General features: G+C 48.8%; 1 protein-coding gene across 1 annotated transcript in view; it reads right to left on the bottom strand.

Moving 5' to 3' along the window:
- The window catches only part of LOC126044322 (collagen alpha-1(VII) chain-like), a 110148-nt gene that overhangs the window by 4194 nt on the left and 80981 nt on the right, over positions 1 to 24973 (bottom strand). The window contains exons 76-88 of the mRNA XM_049813751.1: positions 22269 to 22349; positions 21021 to 21074; positions 20600 to 20653; positions 19188 to 19250; positions 18677 to 18739; positions 17153 to 17269; positions 14339 to 14416; positions 13056 to 13109; positions 11628 to 11676; positions 10744 to 10752; positions 8030 to 8197; positions 5085 to 5156; positions 4285 to 4455 (exon numbers count right to left, since the gene is read on the bottom strand). Coding sequence (XP_049669708.1) covers positions 4285 to 4455; positions 5085 to 5156; positions 8030 to 8197; positions 10744 to 10752; positions 11628 to 11676; positions 13056 to 13109; positions 14339 to 14416; positions 17153 to 17269; positions 18677 to 18739; positions 19188 to 19250; positions 20600 to 20653; positions 21021 to 21074; positions 22269 to 22349 — 1033 coding nt within the window. The remainder of the gene's footprint in view (positions 1 to 4284; positions 4456 to 5084; positions 5157 to 8029; positions 8198 to 10743; positions 10753 to 11627; positions 11677 to 13055; positions 13110 to 14338; positions 14417 to 17152; positions 17270 to 18676; positions 18740 to 19187; positions 19251 to 20599; positions 20654 to 21020; positions 21075 to 22268; positions 22350 to 24973) is intronic.

Genomic DNA, 24973 nt, shown 5'->3' on the forward strand with positions numbered 1-24973 from the left:
CCAGCCCACAGCGATGCACCCTCCTCTTCTCTAATGCCCTGGTGCAGTTGATAGCTGGAGTGGGTCAATGAAATGCGGGGCTGGGCTCCCTGGAGGAGCAACCAAAAGACGGAGGAAGGCTTTCTCTTCTTGGTTTTGGTAAATAAGTGCCACTTGGAGTTATTAATGAGCTGGCTGGTGGCAACGGTCCCCAGGAGGGTATGCTGTTGCATCCCGAACTGGAGAAAGGCTCCTGGGAGCATCTCCATTGTGCTGGTGGAAACTCAACATTGCAGCACACAGGGAGGGCAGAGACAGGGTTTGGGGACAGATGCCCAAGAGGAGATGTCCTGGGAGGGTTTGGGGAGCCGAGGGAGGCGAGGGGAGCGTGCACTCTGCAGGGCACTGCGATGCCAGCCCAGCTGTGGGATAGGGACAGGCCACCCGGTGACCCCGAGCCATGTCCTGGGGACATCAGGTGATTTGCACGCCAAATCCACACGAGCGGCAGGTCTGTAGGGTGGACATACGCCCCATGCACCACTGTACCACCAGAGATGGTGTAGCCACGCACAGGCTGGCTTGGTAGGACGAGGCAGTAATGAGCAGTCTGGCGTTTCCTCTGATGGCCAGCCTGAAGCCTTTCTTCTTAAATCCCTCTCCTTGGGAAAACCTCCCTACCTTGCTGGGCCAAACCCCAGAGCCCTGGTCAGGGCTGGCCAAATGCTAGACCGTGGGTGACATCCCAAGAGGAGCCAAGGACAGGGAGGCTGCTTTGTGGGGACATCCAGAACTGGGTCAGAATAGAGCTGGTGCAAAGTTACTACAGCTCCATAAATATATATGTGTGTGTATATATATATATATATTTATTTTTGGTTTTTTTGGGGTTTTTTTTTTGCCATTGCTAGTAAACCACCGTAGGTTTGGAACTGACCTGACACCCTGGGTCAGGGTGCGACTCGAGTATGACAACCCCATATTTCTGCTGGACGCCACTTGTGCCTTCACTGCAGGGATGCTGGCAGGGTGAGAACCACACCAGAGAAAAGGGAGATGCTAGGAGGGTTTTCTTTCTTATAATAATAAATATTATTAATGAGCTTTTTCCTGTATTAATTAAAGTGAGAACTATGACACTGTTAAAGTGTTAACTGGGCTACTGGTCATTTCTTAGCACTGTGTTTACAGTGTGCCCCCTTTTGCCCATACAGATAATTTTGCTTCAGTCCAGCTGTGGGCTGGTTTGCATCAGGAAGGATCATTTGGGGCAAAGGGGTTTGCAAGCAGAGATGTCCCAAATCAAATTTTTATTTGATATCCCACTTGTTGGATTTCCACACCTCTCCAAGCACCAGCTCCAAAAGCCTTGAGGACCTGAGGGTGGCATTTTGCAAGGAAAAGTCTGGTTTTGAACCCTGTTTTCTTCTTACTGTACAGTTCGGGACGGATCATCTTCACCTGTCCAGGGAATGGTCAAGTGAAGGAGAAGGTTGGACTTGCTAAGGGCCATGGGGAGTTTAGGGTCAAGCTGAAAGCCCATGGGATGGGGCTCAGCCTGCCCACCCGGTCCGACATAGGGAAATAGAAATTCCCACCTTTCTCTCTGCCTTTCTCAAGGGGTTACTGCTTCCAGGTGAATTATGAACTAGAATTAAACATGGCAGCATTAACACACTTTTATTTTACAAAAATAAACTCAGGGGGTATGTGTCACCTGGTTTTGCACAGTAGTCCCACAGGGCAAGTGGTGCAGTCGTGAGCCTCTGGACATCCCTGCTTTCCTGAGCAACCAGATGTTTCCCTCTCCTCACACCACTTCATTTCCTGCTCATAATTACAGTTTTTCAACATCTTTTTTCAAACATCCCTTGCCTCTTCAAGTTAAATGGTTTGTCTTGCTTGTCCGGTGTCTGAGGTGTCCTGGAGACACTTCTCACAGCTCCGTTCCTCTTTCTTTTAAACAAGACAATTGCAGCTGATCACCTCCTCCTGACTGGTTTTTGAAACCGAGGAAAGAGAAAACAAAAGGGACATTGGAGCTTGGCTGCAGCGTGGGCTTCGTCTTGGACCTCCCATGCTCACAGTGGCTCAGGAAGTCCCTGACACCATGGGATTGTCTGTGCCAGGTCATAGAATCATTCAGGTTGGAAAAGACCTCTGAGATCATCAAGTCCAACTGTAAACCTAATACAGCCAAGTCCCACTAAACCATGTCCTTAAGTGACACATCTACACGTCTTTTAAACACCTCCAGGGATGGTGACTCCACCACTTCCCTGGGCAGCCTGTTCCAGTGCTTGACAACCCTTTCAGTGAAGAAATTTTTCCTAATATCCAATCTAAACCTTCCCTGGCACAATTTGAGGCTCTTTCCTCTCATCCTGTCACTTGTTAGGTGGCAGCAGAGACCGACCCCCACCTCACTACACCCTCCTGTCAGGTAGTTGCAGAGAGCAATCAGGTCTCCCCTCAGCCTCCTTTTCTCCAGGCTAAACAACCCCAGTTCCTCAGCCGCTCCTCAGAAGACTTGTGCTCCAGACCCTCCACCGGCTTCATTGCCCTTCTCTGGACACGCTCCAGCACCTGAAGGTCTTTCTTGTCGTGAGGGGCCCAAAACTGAACACAGGACTCGAGGTGCGGCCTCACCAGTGCCCAGTACAGGGGGACGATCCCTGCCCTGCTCCTGCTGGCCACACTATTTCTGACACAAGCCAGGATGCCCTTCGCCTTCTTGGCCACCTGGGCACACCGCCGGCTCACGTTCAGCCGGCTGTCGACCAGCACCCCCAGGTCCTTTTCCAGCCGCTCTTCCCCAAGCCTGTAGCGCTGCACGGGGTGGTTGTGACCCAAGCGCAGGACCCAGCACTTGGCCTTGTTGAACCTCATACAACTGGCCTCGGGCCATCGATCCGGCCTGTCCAGGTCCCTCTGTAGAGCCTGCCTACCCTCCAGCAGGTCAACACTCCCGCCCAACTTGGTGTCATCTGCAAACTTACTGAGGGTGCACTCGATGCCCTTGTCTAGATCATTGATAAAAATATTAAACAGAACTGGCCCAAATACCGAGCCCTGGGGAACACCAGGGCAGCAAATCCCTCCTTCCTGGCCAGTCAATACGTGCTCCTTCTCCCCAAAGAGCACTTCAGCTCTACAGGATGTCCTTGCCTGTCCTAAACTGGACTTAGAGCAATGAATATTTGCACTGCCTTCTTCCTCACAGACTAGGAAGCCCAGGCTGTGCAAAGTCCCTTGCATATCAGTAAGATTCGAGCAGATTACGGAAGACTGTGTGATGGTCTTGATTTTATGCATGACAGGTGCCAGCCTAAAACGCAACCAACAAAATACAGACCACCTGAAAACTCTGAAATTAGGCTAAATTCACAGATCCCTCCCTTTAATTTCTTTCTCTTTTTAAAAATGCCTTTGAAGACAGAGCGGATGAATCTCACCAGGTTTTTTTTTAATGTACTGTTGAGAACTAATGCATTTCTCCTGATGCCTGGAGGGGTTGTCTCCATGCAGAAGAAAGGCTGGGAGAAGAGTTTCTTTCTAGGAAGGCTGGTTTCAGCCACAGCTTGTGCACTGCTCGGCAGCAGTAGCGTTTGCATTACTGTCAGGGCCAGCAGGAGACCATTTCCCCTGTGGTGAGCTACCACATGCCTGGAGAGGAGGAAGAACCATGCAGGCTGACCCCACAAACTCTAGATCAGGCAACAGGATCTCAGAGGGGCTTCCAGGAGTGAGTTTTGCCCATTGAAACCCTGGATGAGGTGTAACCCCAATGCAGGGCTGTTTGGGACTGCTCATGGTCTAGATCAGGGCAGCTTTACCAGCTTCAGGTTCTGCCTGGAGTCCTTGGTGGCTGGAGAACCCAGAGAGGTGCTTGGATGGACCAGTTCAGGTTTCAGAGGGCACTAGCCCCCAAATTCCTGCAAACCTCAGCCCTAGGAGTACATGAGGTGACCGAGCTCCAAGTGTGCAAACTACAAGGACCCAGTGCTGGTGCCCACAGGGACCTTCCTCATCACCCACAGGTCCACCTGCATTCCATAAGTAGACGTGGCCCAAGGGAGGAGATGTCCATGAGCTCCTAGGAGGGGCTGGGGGGGAACAAAGTGAGCTGGGAATGAGAGGGGAATGAGACCTTGCAAACTGGAGGCATCCCTCCAACTTCTTTTTCGGTCCTGGTGGGGCACCATAAGGCAATGGAGGTGGGTGGATCATGGATGGGTTTTCCTGCTTTGACCTCACTCCTGGTTGGAGGAAGAGGATTGTTGGAGGGCTCAGGGGCTGCCTTACCTGCTGAGGTTTTGCACCGCTGCTCGCATTTCCACTTGGTTTCGAAGCGGTTGCTGTTCCCTCGGCATCCCCCAAAGATGAAGGGCCGGCAGGCGTTTGCCTCTGGGTGGTAATACCAGAGCAGGGTGTAATGCTGGCAGGAGCCCTCATCCATCGGCTGCAGGCAGGGGGCTGCAGGGAAACACCCCCCCCCCCCACTCTTGTGTTGGACCCAGGTGGGAAAAGGCCACGCTCTGCCACCCCGATTCCCACCCTGGGCAAATGCGTGGGGCTGGTCCAGGGACTCCCACTGCCCCCCAGTCAGCATCTTACCCCGAAGCAATGGGGTTGTCAGAGCAAAGGGGGCAGCAAGGACCAAGGGGGGTGGGGGGGGCATCCAGCAGCGGATTTCTATAGGGGGACGAGCATGAGGCTCCCTGTTGCTCCATGGCGCTCTCTGCCCCTGTGGTGCCCATCATGGTGTTCTCTGACCTTTGCAAGGGGGTGATTAACCCCTGGGAGGGGGTCTTTGCAAGGGTAGTGGCATTCGGGGTGTTCCCTGGGGGACTCTCACTGTATTTTGCTGGTGGGGCTGGACCACACTGGATTGGGTGAAAACACCCCCCAGGTTTTTCACCACCAGCTCAACGCTCTGGGGCAAAAGCAGCTGCTTTAAGGCAAGTCCAAAACGGAGTTTTGAGACTCTGTTTGCCGGCATGTGTAACTCTTCCAGCGCCACGTCCCCTTGATCCCAGTGCCAAAAAGCACTCCCCACCCGGGAAGTGACTTCCTTAAATGTCACTTAATTCAGTGCATTTCACCTGGTAATTGACTGTGGGCTTCTCGGCGCTTGTGCTGAGAGGGACCCGTTATCTGCTGTGCCCGGGGAGCCGCTGGGGAAGCAAATGGAAATCACACGTAATGAGGGCACGCAAACAAATTAGCTACCATTTAAATATATATCATTGGAGCCTTACATGGCTTTCCTCTGGCTAACAAGTTCTCCTAATAAATGTCACAGAGCAATTGGGGAGGGGAGGGAGAAACCGGCGGCAATAAAATTCTTAATGGTGTTAAACAGCTCAGTCAGAAAGGTTGGGTGTTAGTCAGAGAAAATGGAAGTATTTGTGGTTGTTTGCAGGAGATAAATGTCAGGCCGGAGTTTTGTAAATCTGCGAGCTTTGAAAAGCCAGGAGCGATTGTAATCTGGCAGTAATAACCCTCCGATTGCAGAATCCTGTTAACATTTAGAGCGCCTATCCGCACTCATCATTTAGCAGAACGATTTATGAGCCCTCCTGCCTCAGACCCGGGCTTTAATGGGATTGTCGGCTGGCGACGGCTGCAGCTGTGATTCAATAACTTGTGGTACGCCCCATCGATCTGAAACCGCCCAGATCCCAAATGCTGCCTTGATATAAAGTGAGTTTAAACCCAGATGGATGATGTCTTCAATGTACAACAGACAACAGGAGAGTGCTTGGGGGTGGGCAGGAGGAAGGCAGGGATGGCTGGGGTCCGGTTCTAGGCTTAGCTGGATTTGGGGGATTTGTTCTATCCTTAGCAGATTACACGGGGGGAAAAATGGAGGTCACCATCAACGGGTTTGACTTAAAACTCTTCCCAAAGCTCCGGGAAAGGGCCATCATGGGTAATAAAGGTCAACGCATATAAACTATAGGTCAACAGCTTGTATAGGCTACAACTTGTTTTGGGGTGTAAACTTATGTAACATTGGGGTGTCTTGCTCAGTACGAAAGTGCAATGTGGGGGTTTTTTTTAATTATTTCAAGAGTAGAAGGACTATTTGGCCAACCCATGTGCTGATTGGCCAACTGGTGAGCTGACTGGCCAGCTTTTGTGTTGACTGGCCACTTCGCTACTACATGGCCAAGATGCATCTGGCCCTGTGAGTGCCTTTTTCTCTGAGCTGAACCATTGATGCTGTCCCCCTGCCTGTGTCAGCAGCAGCTCCATCCATGCTACCCAACCCTCCTCCTCCTGATGACAAATCCTGAGCAGACACATCTTAATTTCTGACTTGCTGAATTGCAAGAAATGAGCCTGAACTCTCCGTCCTTCTGAGTCCTGCCCTGTCTCACAGCGTGTTTGGACTTTGAGCACCAAGTGCAGAAAGCCCTTCACAAGCAAACCCATAATCCTTATTCTGCCTCCCCCCAGCCCTTCTGCATCATGTTTTCACTCTATATGTCACCTATAAATCACGATTCTTCTAGTGGAAGGTGTCCCTGACCATGGCAGGGGAGTTGGAACTAGATGATCTTTAAGGTCCCTTCCAACCCAAACCATTCTGTGATTCTATGATTCAAAGCAAAGCCCTGATGAGGAGGTCAGAGGGTCCATGGGTGGCTGTGGCATGGATCTGGGGATGTGATGGACCTGGAGGAGGGCAGCTTGTATGGGTACTTCTGGGTAAAGCTCATTTCCAGGTTGCTGCTAAAATTTAGGGCAGCGCTACCCAGAAACCCCTCAAACCAGTCATGTCAAAGGCTGCTTGATGTCTCCATCAGCATCTCAGGGGATGGGCAGGCCCATAGGAATCGGAAAAGCCACCCATGAGCCATTATCCCTTGGGGACAGGAGGAGGATATCCAACTGGTAGCTCTTCTGTGCCAAGGGGAGTATATCGATCGTCAGGTCTGCAGGAAGCTGGGCCAAGCATTCCCTCACAGTAATGCTCGCTACAGTGATTCACAGTCAGAAGAAAGGGTAGATGATCTGAAATGCAGCTAAAACTGCCCCATCCTGTCCTCTCCCTGGAAAGATAGCCATTCTCAGCCAGGCATTAATGGATTTCCCTGTATCCATCAAGCTCATCTCCTGGCCTTTTCCGTCAGGACACTGCGTCCCAACGCATCCCATGGTGGTCCTGGAGCCTCCTAGGGAACCACCCCATTGGCTGTGCCTACAGAGCGGGCCATGAACCCATGGGCAAGGACCAGGACATAGTTCACTTCCCTATGGCTGAGCAGCCTTCATCCCCCAAAATGATGGTTGCACCTCGGCTACCTGATGCTGCTCAAGATCCTAATAACGCTTAATAATGCCTAAAAGTGTGGCCAGTCTTGGATCATGCTTTTCCTCTGTCCAGTTGCCTGGTGTAGAGGTAGATGCAGTGTGAGGAGATGCCACAAACTCACTGGTGTTGGTGTACAGGCAGGTCTGTACTGTATGTGTCTTCAGCGCAGGACCTTGGCCCTGCTCTTTCCTCCTCTCTCTTGGGCAACACAAAGGGACAGAAATAGAGCCGGTTCTTTTCCCATTAGCTGTAATCAGTAGTTTTACCCATTAAATGGTTCATGAGGCCCTAGGCAGAAATAGTCTGTAATTGCTCAAGTGTTTGGTCTCAGAGATGTAATTTCTGGCTGGTAGGAAGCTTGACTAGAAGTTGCAAAGGACATGGTGGGGAGAGGGGGACAAAATCAGCCTGAAAACGGCTGCCACTTTCCAGCATTTCAAAATGCATTCTTTTGAAGGTGGTGAATCATCGCTGAGACCACACATATTTGGCTTTTTCCTCACCCACCGCCCCTGCCAGGGGCATCAGCTCACCTCGTCTCCAAGCCACAGACCAGCCCTTTTCAGCACAGGGGCATCTCAGCGTGGGATCCCTCACTGGCAATCCCATCACTGCCTTCTTTCTGCCCAGTCCCAGGGAAGAGAATTTAGCACAGGGTTCATGGAGTGCTCCAGAAGATAGCGGCTGCCACAGTTGGAAGGGTGGAAGGCATGCAGCTGCGCTTACCTGCATTAAGTGAAGGTGGCTCCATGAAGGGCTTCACCGATGTCACCAACGTGGTCATGCTCTGAGTTTTGTTAAGCATTTCTTCCTGGCTTTCACCATCCCTTCTGGTGTGTTCCCAAGGCTGAAAATACCCTTGGAGCCGCCTGTTGATTTCAGCTGCCTCCAGACCTGCGGATTTAATCGCTGGGTCAGTGAGGATGAAATCTGGTGCCACAGTTTGAAAGCCACCATGCTTTGATAAGTAGGTTGTAGCTCAACAAAATTACTGCCACTGCACAACACAGTGTGGGAGACAAGTCACAGCACAATGTTTCATTGGCCAAAGCCTACAGACCCCTGGGGTATGTGGTCAAGGTAGGCAACTTATTTCCAAATGACATATACTCTAGAGAAGGGCAAGCAATTAAGGAGATATTGTACTGTCTACCGTCTTCTCAAGGAAGGGAGTAGGGGATACGGTAAACTTATTCAGAATAAAAGCTGTTTTTGAGGAAGTGGTTCCCAAGAAGTGTGCTGGGCTTCCTAGGGACCTCCATGACTGCATGGACATGTTCCCATTGTCACTTGGGATGGAGTTGTAATCAAAACTACATGGATAATTAAATGCTGCTGGATCAGCATCTCCGTGAGATAGGTCCCTTGAAGTGCTGAGCACTGCCAGTCTTCTCAGGTAAGACTTGTTTACTAAAAGGCTGGGAATCCACAAAAAGAGTTAGCTAAGTTATGCACGTCCAGCTGTATGTCTGGATGTGTGTGAGGCTGTGGGTCCATCGTCCTTCATACTGGGTATGTCTGATGCCCAGTGCCTTGAGGGACAAGCATGATCTGGACCAGACCGGCAGGCACATTAGTGGATCAGCTGTTTTAGGAGTTCTGGTTTTATGGTGGATGTACAGCATTTGCAGGTAGAGGACAGTACATCTAGTGGAGTCTGGCTGTGCAAAGTTAACCCAGAAACCTGTTTTGAAGCAATGTGGACCAGCAGACCGAATCCATCCCAGATTAATGATCTGTGGTGTGGTCCACTGTGGTTTTGATCTGGCTTTGCTTTCCTTTGCTGACTTACTGTTTTACCTAAATGATGCTCTGAGCATGAGGGACGGAGAGGACCACATGCTCCTGGCTGAAGGATTGACCAGCCAGATAACAGGCAGGGCCCTTGGGTAACACCTGAGTCATGAAGGCAAAACACTTCAGCGAGGGTTGTCCTTTGCAGGAGCATGGACCCTACTGTGTCCAAGGGCGTTCACCGCACAGGATTTATTTGCTCTGATTTATTTACATTTCAGAAGCAAATGGAGGCTGGGGTAAGGGCAGGATCCCAGGTATGGGACCATGGATAGACATCAGGGAGAGCTGATCTCTACCCTGACAGATTTGCTTTCTAAACACAGAGCAGGACGGGAAAAAGAGCCCAGAAAAGACTATCTCATGTGTAATTGGGAATATCCCACAGCAACAGAGTTCCCAGCTACTCCAGGCACCTACGACTGTACTGGTTTCTTACATCCAGGGCAAGGATGTTGCTTCTTGACACACCTCTCTGTTTAGAAAGTCCTTGCTTTGTAAAATGCTCTACTTTCATACGCTATGAAACAATGTGTTATGAAGGCTAAAAAAAAAAAAATAAAATCTAACACTTATGAAGGAAAAATTAAAGCAAATCCATTCCTGGAGAACATGAATTCACTGCAATTTAGAGTAAAATCGGTGCTCTGAAGTTCCTCCTTTGTGATTCCTGTTTAAAACATTAAAAACAAGCTGTGGTGAGGGACACTTTCCAGGTCTAATGATGACCTTGAAATGTAGTAGGAAAAATTCAGGTTAGATGAGATGTCCCAGGGCAACCAAGACATCAAAGCTGGGTTAACAGATATGACACAGACCTATGAGACACCTGTGCCCACAGAGAGGATCCAGCAGAATAAGTAAACTGGCTTATATGTGGGCAACTAGATCAACACCCAGGGATGAGGATGAGACCCAGAGTTGGAAACTTTCCTCTAGGTGCCTTCATGTGAGCTGAGCATCTCCAAACCCTACTATGGCCAGCTGAGATCCAGAACCTGGTTCAGTATCTGTCATGGAAAAAACCTAGACCCTGAGTCACCTGCACACATGTAGGCAAAGACACGGAGGAACCAAGTCCTCCCTGAAGCACAGAGGATGAGCCCCGGATTGAACGGGGGGATCTACCTTGGTGTTGGCAGATTGCTCCTCCAGACCCCGTGGACCAGATGGATTAGATCTCTGCAATGAAAGCTTAAATGATGAAGACACGTGCACCATAGGCACCTCACTGGAGCTTATGTTGATGGTTTGGGATGGCAGAGCAACAGCATCTGTTTCATGGGCAGGGAGAGGTATTCCTGTGGATGCAGCTTTTAAAGCTGGGTGTCAGGAATAGCTTTGATCCTGTTTTGCAGTAAAGAGTGGAAACAGGAGACGTCTTGGTGTCCCTCTCAACCCTGTTTTCTCAGATTCCTCTCAAGGCCCCCCAGAGCCAGGGTCTAAAAGCAGTCAGTGACCCAGGGTCATTTTCTACACTGAATCACAGAAAAAAGCACTTATTCTTAACAACATCGTTTCACTTGCAGTTTCAGGCTGTTTTGGGGCAAGGAGAACATCCTTTACTCTACTGCATGAACTCACATGCATTGCTACGTAGATACTAGCAGACTTACCCCTTTCCACGAGCATCCTTCCCAACTCACCTCCACAATCTGCAAACGTAAGATAGACAGGGCATAGTTTGTTTGCTACTTCTTTTTTCCCTATGTAAATAAGGTTTTTCAACAAAATCGTTATTTTTACAGGCAGCATGTGCTATCGTGGACTATTTTTCATCCTTTTTTTCCCCTCTTCAAAGCGTTCAAATGCCCCCTACCACCTCTAGGCAGAAATGAGTGTGACTCCAGCTTAACGGCTGAAGCATCTCAGCTAGTGGTGGTGAATCCAAACCCTCCTTGGCCATAGGCAGACCCCAGGGAGTGGGGCAGGAGTGGGGCAGCTCTCTGCTGGTCATCAGGTAGCTGGGCCTCTGCAGGGCAAGGAAAGCAAGATCCCAAAAGCCTGACACCCTTGTGATGTTGTGATTCTTGGATAAAAACATCCCCAGTGTGGTGTTTTTTGTTACTGTTGTGGTGCCGGTTGGTAGTTATTCACTGCCAGAGAGGAGAGGTCTGTGTGTCAAGAGGTGCCGCAAAGGAGACAGGAATTAGAAGGTTGTTATTAGGCAAAATGCAGCTCCAAACTTTCCCCCGTGACCCAGCACCTTTCACCAATCAGTGGGGAAATGGAGATGACCAGGGAGGAAAGCTTTGCTGACAAAACCACGTGGGAAGAAATGGGAAGAGAGAGGGTTTAAAGGGAAAAAAATTAAGAGTTTGAGTAGGAGGTCAGGACTATGGCAGAGACCTTGCGGCCCAGAAGCCCGCACTCGTCTCTGAGTGTGGAGAAGCGACACTTCTCCACTTGCTGCTAATGGGGTGATATTTACTCTGATGAGCCAGCATGTGCCAGCACTCAAATTGCTCCAATTTAGTTGCTGGTAGGTGTCAGCGCGATGGCCCCGAGCACGGCTCGCTGGCTGACTTACCACATCTGCCTCTCATCTCGCTCCTGACCACCTCCTTCACATCTTCCTCCTGTGCCACAGGGGGAAAGCAGAGGTTAGCAGTGATTTTCTACCCCAGCACCATCTCCCTCCACTCTGTGCCCCATCCCAACTCTGCTTGCCCCACTGGAGGTGGCCTCTGGTGAAACCACCTCAGCTTGGGTATGGCCAAGACCAGAGATGTACATTTGGTGTCACAGAGACCTTGGTTCAAGATTTGTGGCTCATTAGGAAAATGATTCCCTTTGCAAATTCATGGCCATCCTGTAGCCAGCTCCTCTTGCCATGAGGAGCTGGGACCCCCAGCCCAACATGAGGACCATGGCACACCTCAAGTCCGGGCTGGCTTTCCAATGAGTGTCTCCACCCTTTTGGCATTGTCCCTGAAGCCATTGTCTCTCAGATGTCCCTTACCTCTGAGAAGCTTCATCAAGCTACTTGCATTCATGCAAAAGGGCTACTCAAATTATACTGCAGGCTTGACCCATGGAAATGGGCTGTAGCACTAGGTTTAGATGAGATGTAGCTGGACCTCATTTTGTTCTTCTCTGCCTCTTTACCAGCTAACGCCGTTCCCCACAGAACAAGACATCTGGTCTTATGGATTTTGAGTCTGCCCTTCACCCTTGGGCCAGCCAACTGCCACTGTTTCAGTTGAGCATCTTCCATGTGTGATGTTTCGTGTCCTACTGAACTTCACGTGGCCACCACCTCTTATCGTTTGCAGGGATGACAAATTCTGGGGCACTTTCTACATAGGACCTGGGCTTTTCAGCAGCCCACATATAGGACACTCTTGTCCATAACACCCATGCTAAAACTAATCCTGCCTGGCCTCCACACACTGGAAAGATGGAAGTACTGCGTTGTATCAGTCAAGTGGCACAAAACACATTTGCTCAGGCAACAGGCTGGAGACCCTAATGTTAGGGGAGCTGCAACAGGGATTTTGCCCTGACCCATGGGGGTCAACCACTCTTTCTTCAGGATTTATAAACCTAAAGCAGCAGTTTTTGCAGCAATGCCAGCTCCCTAATCGCTTTGAAATTGGGGCACATTTCTCTCTCCTGCTCTTTCTTTGTATTTGATCAGCCCTGAGGCATTGGCACTGATCCTATCTGCTGAGCACGACTTTGAAGCATCATGGGGAGGATGGGAGAGGGGAAATGTGCCTCGGGCTCTGGGTCGTTGTTTGGGCTCGGAATCGCACAGCCCAGCACCGCTCCCACCCCGGCCTGTGCATGTCTGACGTCTCTGGGTAATGGCCAACACTCTCATTTCCCAGATATTCTCTGAATGAATCTGTTTCTCAGCATTTCCCTCCTCCCCTATACCTCTTAGGGGCAGTTTGCCCTATTTTCTCTATTCAGGTCTCTGTAATAGGATGTGATCTTGGGCTAAAGTACTCACAGAAAGACCAGGATCTCCCTTTTCTCCTTTCTGGCCAGCTGGACCATTTTCACCCTGTTAAAAACACTTAAGTCATTACAAAAGCTCAGTAGATTGACCATTAAATGCTCCGAGAATAAGTGCACCTTAGAGAGGAAAGGATATGCTAGGAAGGGAGATTGGGAAAAAGGCTTACATGTATTCCTATAAATTTTGGGGATATCTGCGAGTAGCTCAGTGAGCAGAAAGGAATGGGCTCATCCACGTGCAAGGAAGCAAGAACAAAAGTGCTTATCAGAGAGCTGGGTTCAGGCTCCCAGAGTTTTTTGGGAGCTCGGCTCTATCCATACAATAAGGATGTTAGCAGCTACAGGTAAAGTCAGGTTTTGCCATTTGTAAGGGACCACAAAGGTTGAGGTGGAGGTGTGGAGAGGCTCTGGCCTCCAGAGAGTGTCTGGGAACCAGACCAGGCAGAAGATTGCAACTGGGATTGCAATCCCAGTGCTGAAAACATGAAACACAGGGAAATGCTGAGGTTTGCCAATGGGGCTCTCTGCCTCCTAGGAGAAAATGCCTTGAAAAGTTTACCACTCCAAACTGGTGAAAACTGGATTTGTTGATTAAAAATGCTTAAAAATATTAAAGAAATAGGAGCACAGGAAGAATGATCTAAATTAAAGCTGCAATGGTCATTTTTCTCAATCCATGCTCACTTACAGGGGCTGGAGCGCGAGGAGAAATCACATTACCCTCCACCAACACATGGAGCTAATGCAATGCCATCTCCTGATGCGAAAAGCCCTTGAGTCAGTGCCGGCAGGACCTGCAGTGTGTAGGGACTGACCAGGAACATGGGTTGCGGGTTGGGATCTTGAGATTAATCTCTTGTTTGTATTCTCCGATGTGCATTAGAAGGCTGAGCATTGCCTCTCTGTACTGAAGTACTGCACTGAGCATTTGTTTACTCCTGGTCTGCCATGGCAAGCACAGTTGAGGATGTGCTGGCCCAAAATACGATGTTTTCCCAAAGAAGTCTTATATAAAACAACCGGCAGCCCACAGGGCTCAGAGCAGTTGTCCCAGCTGGAGACACTTTCAGGCAGAAGTGTAGGCAGCATTGCCCGTGTCCAATGCCTCGTGCTCGGGAGTAAAATGCCCTCTGTGTTTTGTTGCTGCAAAATTTGGAGAGCCAAGAAATGCAACCTAAACCCGGGGTTCATCCAGCCCCCATGCAGAGCTCTGCATGCTGCAAGGGAGGTGAGGAACCTCGCTGGGAGGCGAGCCTGGCTCATCCCCATACTGACCATTTCTCCTTTTCGCCCGTCCATGCCTGGGGGTCCCCTGAGGCAGAGCTGAGGTCTCCCTCTTTTCCCTCGTGGACCCTAGAGTGGAAGAGGAGAGCTCAGTTAGCAGTGCCCACGCACCCTCCAGAAATATCCCACACTGCTGGTTGGTATTTTCCCCCCTAAAGTCCAGCCTGGTCATCAGTAGAAGATACTCAGAGCCTTCTGGATCTCAGATGCTCCCCAAACAAATCAGATGTGATGGGTCAGAGCCTGGGCTTTGCCCCTCCATCCTGGGCAATCATGAGGCATTTCCTATGGTCCCTCCCTGCAGAAAGGATGGATGCTGCAGGAGCAGAAGGAGCAGAAGGCAGTTTTCTCCCTCTGACACTCTGTCTGTCCTGGCACTAATTTAAGAAACAGTGTCTCAGCAGGAGGAGAAGGACTTGCAGATGGACATAATACCCTCCCACGTTAGAAATGAGGGTGGCCTTGCTGCTGCAGTTCAGACCCAGGGACTTTCTCTTTTAATTTAGGGAAAACAGAAGTAGCAGTGTGGGTGTAGAAAGTGGCATCTCACAGTCTCTCTTTAATCAGTGTCCAAACAAAAGCCATTCATTATCTCATACACGGCTTTCTGAGCATGCAGTGCTTGTAACTGCTTATATAAAAACTTCCAGCCTTTTTAAACATACATGAGGGGATCTCGTACTTTCAGATCCTTCCTCCCTTCTGTGATTCTTTTGATACATTTTTCACTGCAAGGTACACCCTGAGGAGCAAGGGAAAGAAGAATAAAGTTGCCGCTATGGTCTGAAGCTGGTTGTAGTCCATTTTTTATTGTTCTGGAAGGATCTTTCTACACCTGCACCCCTTTAGGGGAAGGCTCGGGGGCAGTCCTTCCTATAATCACCCTGTCAGTGGTGAAGCACTAGGTGGGATTCAGCTGTAGCTACAGGCTGCTGAACAATGCTGGAGGCCCAGAACGTCCTCTGTGCCCTTGTACTACAGACCAGATTGCTCTAGGTCAAGCCTTTATTTAATGGGGTCTCAGGACACAATACAGATGTTCAGTCTGACCATCAGTGCAACGTGGAGCTTGCTGCACCACCTGCATTTTCCCTTCCTTAACCACTTCTTCCCTAAGACTTAAAACCCAGTGTTGGGTCTTTTTTGTGACTCCAAAGAGCAGGGTATAGGCTTTCCCAATGTGTGATGCTCTTCTCTGTATGGGGGAAAACCAGGTTGAAAATCAGTAACGCCTACATAGACATGTTTATACTACCCAAGTCAGAAGTCCTGCAAAGGGCTCTAGGACAGGGTGACCTTTGAGACCCAGGAGAGCTGATTTAATGAGGTCCAGACTCATTCAGACTTTCACACAAAATTGGGTCTGAATTGCCCCAACTTCTATCCTCAAAAGCCAAAGCAATTTTACCGGTGTATCTTTACCAGCACAGTCCTGAACTGTCAGATGCAGCTACACATCAGCTAAATTCTCCTCACTATTGAATGTGCTTCTCGCTTGGTGAAGGATTATCACTGGTGACTGGAGTTTGGATTATTTGGCTGAAATAATTCAGCAGGCCATAATAGATTAAAGAAGAAAATTCTGCCAGAGTCTCTACCTCCTTTCCTTGTTTTCAAAGCAGCAGCACAATCTAATTCCCATTTAGCAGAAAACTCAAGTGTTTTACAAACCATATGTGTGTGTGTGTACACGCAGTCTCTACATACATACATATATATATATACACACACACATGCTCGAGCATTAAATGCTTGCACACACTTATATAGGGATACACCACTGAAGGGTGAAACATGGCACACCAAATATCTGCCAGACTCACAGTCTGGCATTATGGATACGTTCAAGGAAACATCCAAGGTCAGGTTGGACGGGGCTCTGAGCAACCTGATCCAATTGAAGATGTCCCTGAGCACTGCAGGGGGTTTGGACTAGATGACCTTTAAAGGTCCCCTCCAACCCAAACCATTCTCTGATTCTATGATTCTGTAACAGTTGGTCTTTAAGGTAGTTACCCAACTCCAGCTTTTCTTTTGTTCTTGGTTCTTTCATGTTAATTTATCTATTCTCTTGTCCGAGCCTGAAACTCAGCTGGTCCCACCAGCACAACTGAGAAGTGTATTTTCATTTCCAGCCCTCTTTGACTTGAAAAGTTCTTTGTTACTTAATGGATGCTGTCTAAGGGCAGGTGATTAGCATTAATCTCTAGCATAGTCCCTCTGCATTGTGTTGGCAGCAGCAAGACACTCTTCATTACCATAGAATCTGGGGGCAGCATGTTTCTGCTCATAAACAGTATTAGCATGTCTCATTTCCAAGTCTTTTTGTTACATTTCAAAAGGTGCCCAGCATGTCTTGCATGCAAAAACACTTATTAAATATGGCCCACAAACGGGGTCTGAAAGCCACCAGCTCCTTCCGAAACCTTGGCATCCGGCTCCCCAGATAATTAGCAACAGGAGGGGTGCACTTGATGCCCTGCTAATTTGAAATTATCAGCCTTCCTTTCTTCACTGAGAGATCTCATCTTACACTGCAGATGGGAAAAGAAGAGAGGAGAGGGGAAAAATAAAATCTCTGCTGATAAATGCACCAAGAGATGAAGTAAGTTGACCAAGATCCCACAGAAAGACAGCAGACTTTGCAGCCAGCTCACCGTGGGTGACCTCAGGTGCCAGCTTGTAAAGGGGGGGGGAGATGTATGGTGACATGAGGGGACATATCTGGGGTGCTATGTCACATGAGGATGTAAGGTGCCGATCTCACCAGGGTTCAGGGCATGTTACAGACCACTTGCTGCTCACCTGTGGCCCTGGTTCACCCTGTGGCCCTTGAGGTCCATCGGGTCCAGCGACTCCAGTCTTCCCAGGCCATCCCATTTGTCCTTTGAAGCCCCCCAAGCCAGGAACTCCCTTGGCTCCCTGAGAATGACCGACAGAGCAGTTCAAGCACGGGTGGGTTTAGAGATGGGCCAGTCAAACATTACCCAAATGCATTGGCATATAGGGGAGACCATTTACATTCCACTCTGTCTGCTGTTGTGCTATTCACAGAGCATCTGTAGGTTGGTAGAGATACTTCAGCTTTGCTCTCCACATTTACTTGTCGAGAAGGCACCTCACTGCTTGGTGACATGGACACCCCCTCTCTGGGATGATGCCCAGTAATTTCTAATGCCCAACTTTTCCTGCAGAAGTAAGTGGAGTCCTTTAGTCTGTAACCCTGGAAAAAACAATGACTCCTGAGGAGGAGAAAGCAAGTTACCAGGAGCTGGACTATAAATTTCCCACTCATCTGGACCATTGAGCTTTCTCCTGGAGCTTCTGTGAACAGAAAAGGCTCCCATAAAACACAGCGGAAGGAAAGAGCTCCAGTCAGCCTGACAGCCAGCCTTCAGCCGTGGCTGAATGCAGACATTTGTGGGAGAGGAAAAGAACAAGAGAGGAAAGGAGTGATATTTCCCCAGAAATAATCTCTGAGCCTCCAACCATACGCAGTTCAGAGCCTTAGTGAGCCAGAGGTGTTGCTTGACAAGAGAAGAACCCTTAGTGTTTGACACAGATGACCATCAGGGGACGAGGACCAGAAGAGGTGTTATCAAAAAAAGCAACAAATTCTTTAAGATCCCAAATCAGCTGGAGACCAGATGGTGGAGTTGAATGCGAGAAAGGCCTGAAGGGCTGGAAAATGCCAGAAGATTTGATAGAGGCTGCTGGGATTATTGTGTTGTTTTCTTTTTCTTTCAAAACAGTTACTGCTTTTACTGAAACCCCATTTTTTCCCTCTATGGAAAGGTACAAATTTTAGATTTGTTCTTTTAGGGAAGAAAATGGAAAATTAAGCAACGCAGAGAAGGAAGATCAGTGGGGAGCGATCAAGGTGGGGACTCCTCAGGGAGCTGAGAGCAGACCCCGGGAGCAGGTCACCTTGGAGATCTTTCCCACTCCCATGTCCAGCATGCCCAGGAGGCAACAGCATTATCCACTTCTTCAGCCCCACAGCATCCCAGGCACCCTTTACCCTGGGCATGGTAGTGTTGAATAAACTCTCACAATTAATCCCACTTCAAGGGTTGGATGGCTTTTCCTCATACTAAGCAGGCACCCTCCTGGGGTTTCATACATCAGCAGAGGGTGAATTTAAGGAGACCTCCCTCTCCTGCCCTTTCCAACTGCAGTCCCAGGCTTAATGCTCCAGACAGTTGACATTTGCCCACTGGAAAGGGTACCTATGATGTAGAGAGTGTATAATTTTGTTAACGCGACCTGATGGATGTGGGATTTATTCTTTTATAAATGGCAGCTCGATGCAGTCTGGTGAGTACTAACCTTTTCTCCTTTCTCCCCAGGAATCCCTGAGGCACCATTGTCCCCTGATGCTCCTTGTTCACCCTGGAAGGAGCCAAGATAAAATCACGGCCAATGCAGACTTGGCAAGGTTGCAGTATGCTGAATGAACCAGCTTTTCTTCAGATTACAATATTATTTACTGAGTGTGACCCAGCAGGGTCTTTCAGCCTGAGCATTAGTGCAGTACTCAAGGAGATGGAAAGAAATCTCATTCAAATCTCATTACTTGACATGTGCAATAGTGCCTGTGGAGCATCAGGGCTGGATTGGATGAACCCTGTTGAGTCTTGCAGTGGTGAGTGAAGGGGTCCCCACCCTAGTGTCCAAGCATCTTCACCCAGATCTATGCTGGTTTATAGGAACAGATTCAGAAAAAACTCATTTGTGCACTTTGAAAGAAATAAACACGTCGCAGAGGTGGATTTGCAGAACCTGCAATGCTTTTTGGAAACCTCTTACTTGTAGGCAGATGCATAATTTAGATACTCACCTTTGGTCCATACGGTCCATCCGATCCTGGGATCCCTGGTTTTCCAGGACTGCCAATTTCTCCCTGTGGATGAAAAAGCAGTGGATGGGCTGTAAGCACAAACAAGCCCTAAAACATTGGGAAAGCTGGCTCCGAAAAGGCAAGGTGAGCAGTACTTGAGGGGGGAACATGATGACGACACTCCTGGTAACAGCAAGCCTAAGTATAGGCAAAGTCTTACTTCAGTATAAATTTTAGACTGTCCCGACTCCAAGCCCACCTACATGAAAGTAGGTGGGAAATTCACTGAACAGTACTTCATTTACCCAATAGGCCAAGTCTGATAAAGGAAGATATTAATAACAACAACAACAACAACAACAACATACCCCCTTGGGTCAGCTATCAATAGCTCCCTTACTTCTTATCAAGCTTTTCAAAATCCTTCGTAAAAAGACCATTAAGGGTCATTATCCCTGTTTATAGAGGAAGGGCTAATTGTGCTGACAATGGGAGTGATGTGCCCAGCAGTAATTGCGAATTAAGTCCAGGCAGTTGCTAAGCCACAGACCTGATGGGGATTTGGGCAGGGTCTGTTTTTTTTTACCCCAGATTATCAAAAAGCTCCCTGCAAGCCTTAAAAACTCCCCATCCATGGCTCCCTGCTCTGCATGGCCACGTCTCTCTGTGCTGCAGCCTGCAGCTCTGTGCTACCAAGAGGGACTTCTCCTGCCAGAGTTAGGGTGGCTTCTTCATGCATGATGCTATCCTGGGGATGAGTGGGAAACGGTCCTCGTTTTGGCTGCAGTAGAGTTAATTTTCCTTCTAGTAGCTGGTATAGTGCTGTGTTTTGGATTCAGTATGAGAAGAATGTGGATAACACACTGATGCTTTCAGTTGTTGCTAAATAGTGTTTAAACTAAGTCAAGGATTCTTCAGCTTCTCCTGCCCAGCCAGCGAGAAGGCTGGAGGGGCACAAGGAGCTGGGAGGGGACGCAGCCAGGACAGCTGACCCAAACTGGCCAAAGGGGTATTCCAGACCATGGGATGTCATGCCCAGTATATAAACTGGGGGAGTTGGGTGGGAGGGATCACTGCTTGGGAACTAACTGGGCGTTGGTCAGCGGGTGGTGAACAATTGCATTGTGCATCACTTGTTTTGTATATTCCAATCCTTTTATTATTATTAATGTCATTTTATTATTGTTATTACTACCATTATTAGTTTCTTCCTTTTTGTCCTGTTAAACTGTTCTTATCTCAACCCATGAATTTTACTTTTTTTCCCCCAATTCTCTCCCCCATCCCACTGGGTGGGGGCGAGTGACTGCGCGGCTGCGTGGTGCTTAGCTGCTGGCTGGGGTTAAACCACGACAGAAACGATGCTGGAAATGGGGCAGCTAGAGCAGGATGGAAACCTGGGCTTAGCTCACCTTGATGCCTTTGGCTCCAGGAGTGCCGATGTGTCCTGGAAGCCCTCGTAAGCCCTGAGGAGAAAGCAGATCACAGGTGGTGACTTTAAATCAAGGTGAGGGCAGGATGGAGGAACTCTGCGTGTGCACAGGGCTAACCCCAAGGCAGCGCTGCAAACTCTTCCCTTGCTCACAGCATCCTTCCCCATACGCCTCACTGCAGCCTGGAGCCTGAGCTCTCTTCTCTGCTTGTCCCAGCCTTTATTTCCCAGAATCACAGAGTGGTTGAGGTTGGAAGGGAGCTCTGGAGGACATCTTGTCCAACTCCCCTGCTCAGGAGGGAGGGGAGGACCCTCTAAAGCTGGTTGACCAGGACTGTGTTCAGACAGCTTTTGAGTATCTCCAAGGATGGAGATTTCACAGGATCTCGTCCATCTCCTACCTTTGTTCCTTTCTGCCCGATGTCACCAGTGGTGCCAGGATCACCTTTCCCTCCCTACATAAAAAAGACAAACATACGCACAGCCTGAAAGGTGAATCATATAGCCCTGGTGATAGCATCACGTTGCATTTATATTGTGCTTTTAACCACCAGAGGCTTCTTGAAAATTTGCAGATCATGGTCACCTTGTCGCTAGAAATGCAGCCAGCTCTGGGATGGGACAGGGAATGACCTTGCAGAAGATGGGTGACTGCGACAGGGCTGCTAGCGAAGTGGGACCAAGTGCTGTGATGAGTCACCACAGGGTCTGTAGCTTACGCTGGGCAACGTTTGGAAAATGACCCTTAAGGACCTGTGTGTTGGAGTGAACGCTACTGAGGTTTGGGAGCTAATGGAGTGGCAACAATCATGATGACCTGCACTGTGGAGATGTTAGATGGTTTCCCTCAGTGATTTTGTTGGTCACTGCCCCTGAAAATTGAGTCTGTCATTCAAAGCCTGGGTCCTTCAGGCACTACCTGAATGATCTAGAGGAAGTTCATTAATTTCAGTGAGGTCTTCCTTTGCTGCATCCTCCCAAAATCTCCTAGTATTTTTTTTTTCTCTCATGGGAAAACAAAAGAGAAAAACCAACAGCAGATTTCAGCTTGTTTCCAGAAAGTAAAGTGAAAACATGTTCCCACCAAGCATCACTTTGGAGATGCGTTTTTCAGTAATAAGGAGTCGAAGCTGGATCCATGTGCAGGAACTTATTTGAGGACGAGGGAGGCATCCTGTCATGACAGAGAACCAGCTCGTCCCAGGAAAGCGAGGTCCATAAGGGCTTTAGCAAATGATTGCTTTGTTCCCTGCGCTCTCCATGAGGCAGGTCAGCATCAAGGAGAATTGGACTTGGTACATGACGGAACTTGAAATTTGAGCCTTGGCAAGTAACAAAGGAAAACTTATGTTGAAAAACATGGGAATGCTTAGAAGTCTATTGCTAGAGACATGGACAGATTCTTTGCTGGCATCCAGAGAATGGATCCTCCTAAAAATCAGGCCAGGATGTGCATTAGAGACTTCTCCAGGAGGTTTAGGGAGCGATTTCATCTCTCTTTTGGAAAGATTCACCCTGAGCAAGACCCGACTCCAGTAATGGGGCAGGTAAGGTGCAGGAGGAGAAATGAACTTATGAACTTGGGGTCAAGAAAGGCACAGAACCTCCTTCCACGGGCCAAATGAACCATGTCCTTTCTTGCTACTCACCGGCTTCCCCTTCTGCCCCTGAAGACCTCTGTCACCTTTGGCTCCCTTGTTTCCATTCTTCCCATCAAGACCTGCTGCACCCTGCCAGAAAGATGAGAAAAATTAATTTCTGTGTCAGCTCTTGCTGGGAAGGTGGCTGAGGACAGTCATGAGGATGGAAACTCAATAGTAAGACCCTGGGTTGCATGTTGCCACAGTCAGAGGTCAGCAGCTACACTAATACTAGCACCATGAGCTGAGGCTGGGATTTAGCACTCATTCCTCATGGGCTTGTAAGCCACTAGCAAATGTATTTATAATTACAGCTCAGGAAACAGAGGTAGGTGGCAGCTAAAAAGTAGTCCTGGGCCAAGAAAATTTAGGTGGTGATGGCTGCGGTGGAAAACAGGAGCGAGGGCATTAAGCATGAAGCATCACACTGCGAGTGGCTTAGAGGGACGGACACAATCTTGGGCACTGGGTCTGCAGCTTCAGACCCAGTCAGCTGAGGAAAGCAGCGCTGGGTGGTGAAATTTGGTTTGTTGAATGAGTGGATCCAGGCATGGGATTGCTCACAGGTGCAGTTCAGAGAAGGTCTCCCATCTGGGGACTTGAGACCCAAAAGAGATATCCTCATCCAGCTCAGACTTGTGAGCAATGCTGGACAGAGGTCCTCCCCCAAGAAGACCCCTTTTGGCCACACTTTGGAGCTTCTCAGCTTCTGAAGCCACCTTGCAGCTCAGCTCAGCGTGGGACATCGGAGCCACCTCCAGCATCGGGGCCTCTTTGCATGGGGTCTCCCACTGTTTCAGTAGAAACTAAAAGCTACTGGAAATGCCCCCCTCCCCCCCAAGGTTGCCACACTCTACTCATCCATTCTGACCAATTTTGATGGCAGTTTTCAGAACCTGGATGTGAGATGAAATTGGATTTATCCCCACTTGAGACACTGATTGCACAGGGCTCAGCTCACTCAGAGGAGAATGAATTGGCTATTTAAGCAGATCAGGAGATGAACAAGTGGCATTCTCTACTCGGAATTAATTTGCAGTGGGTTGTTGAAAGGAAACACACTTATTAAAAAAAAATAAAAAAATCAGCCACCAGATTTGTAAGCCAAACAGACTCATCACCTCTCCAATTACTCCTCCTCTCAGTGACGAATGGACACTTCAAACACCATCACGGTGACAAGCAGACATCCCAGTGACACACAGGTGGGACGGTGCTGTTCCTGACAGTGGGTCGGACTGCAAGGACAGACCCATTACCTTTTCATTCCCAGATATAAAAATTCAGCTCCTCCTCTGCGGAACACGTTGCTTCTTCAAACCCCTCCCCAAGCCTTGGCACATTTTACATTTCAGAGTAAGAAGAGTGTTTGAGAGCCAGCCAGGTTCTCTTCCATGGCTCTGCTGGTCATGTCTGGATCAGGTAAAGTCCACGTTCCTCAAGCACCACCTACACTATCAGGTACAAACATCTCATGCAAGCTCTTTATTTACTAGTAACTACTTATTGACACAATCAATATAAAGTTCCATCTGAGGAAGTAAATGGACCATAAACCCCCTAGCTAACTACGGTTTCTCTGTTTGCTAGGACAGATTGCTTACTTGGAGGGTAATAAACCTTTTGGTTTGATGGTTAATTCTCACAAGCCCAGGATACCTTCAAGTGCCTGGTGTTTTTGAACTAGCTTTGAACTGGGTACAGATCCATCTGGCTGGGGTTTTACACACCTGTATCCAAGGGGATGGGCTAAAACTCTTATTCTTGAGCACTGCCTGATCCTGAAGGAACCTGACACTAGTTAGAGATTTCCCAATTAGCTTTAATATTTCTCTTGGTTGTCTCTAGTGCCTCCTATCTCAAAGAGAAACCTTTCCTTGTTTTCCTGTGCTTCCCTACCTGCCCGTGTCCAACTCTCATCTCTTCTGTCTGCCTTAGATCATGAGATGCTTCTTGCCTGCTCTTGACCTGAAAGGAGCCCAAATGGCTTTAGGAAGAGTTAAGCTCACAATATGTGCTGGTGGGCTGAAAGGTAGCTGGGTCTAAGCCATGCATCCTCGGTCCAGTAAACATAAGCAAGTTTTTGACCTGGGTCTTATCTCACCGTAGGTGGACTCCTACTCATCCTGGGCTGAAGAGACTTTGTCATATAGGCTAGAAGGTTTATAATAAGGCTTGGACATGACAGCAGGTCTTTCCCTGCTTCAGCTGTGGGGGGAAGCAGGTCAGAGAAGTGATGATTTTCAAGGCCCTCTGTACCCAGGACAAGATAAAGATGGACTAGGAGAAAAAAAAAAAAATAGGAGGAAGGGGAAAACGTTTGAGAACTAGGCAAGGGAAGGAAGCTGAATGGAAATTTGTTTCCTCAGATTTACATTCCGTGTTCTGCCAGGCAAATAGAGGCTGGGCAATAAAAGCTAGTAAAATGGCAGTTTAAAGGCAATTACTGGTGGAGTACTGGAAATGGCTCTCGCTATTTGGTTCTGTTATTAAAGTGTTTCTGGAACAGGCTTCATTTAACTGCAAAGACACCAGGTACCACGAAGGCACGTCAACACAGAGGCTTAGTCATAAGTCCTGAGCGCTGGCTGTGACGCAAAGACGTCTTTAAGCAGGCGAGGATCTCTGCTTCCAGGCACAAATTCCCACGAAGCTTTGGGCCGGAGCCAGGGAGGAGCCTGCCTTGTCTCCAGGCTCATCGTTTCCACTCAGAT

This window comes from Accipiter gentilis, chromosome 11 (genome assembly GCF_929443795.1).
Source record: "Accipiter gentilis chromosome 11, bAccGen1.1, whole genome shotgun sequence".
In the NCBI taxonomy this organism is placed as follows: domain Eukaryota; kingdom Metazoa; phylum Chordata; class Aves; order Accipitriformes; family Accipitridae; genus Astur; species Astur gentilis.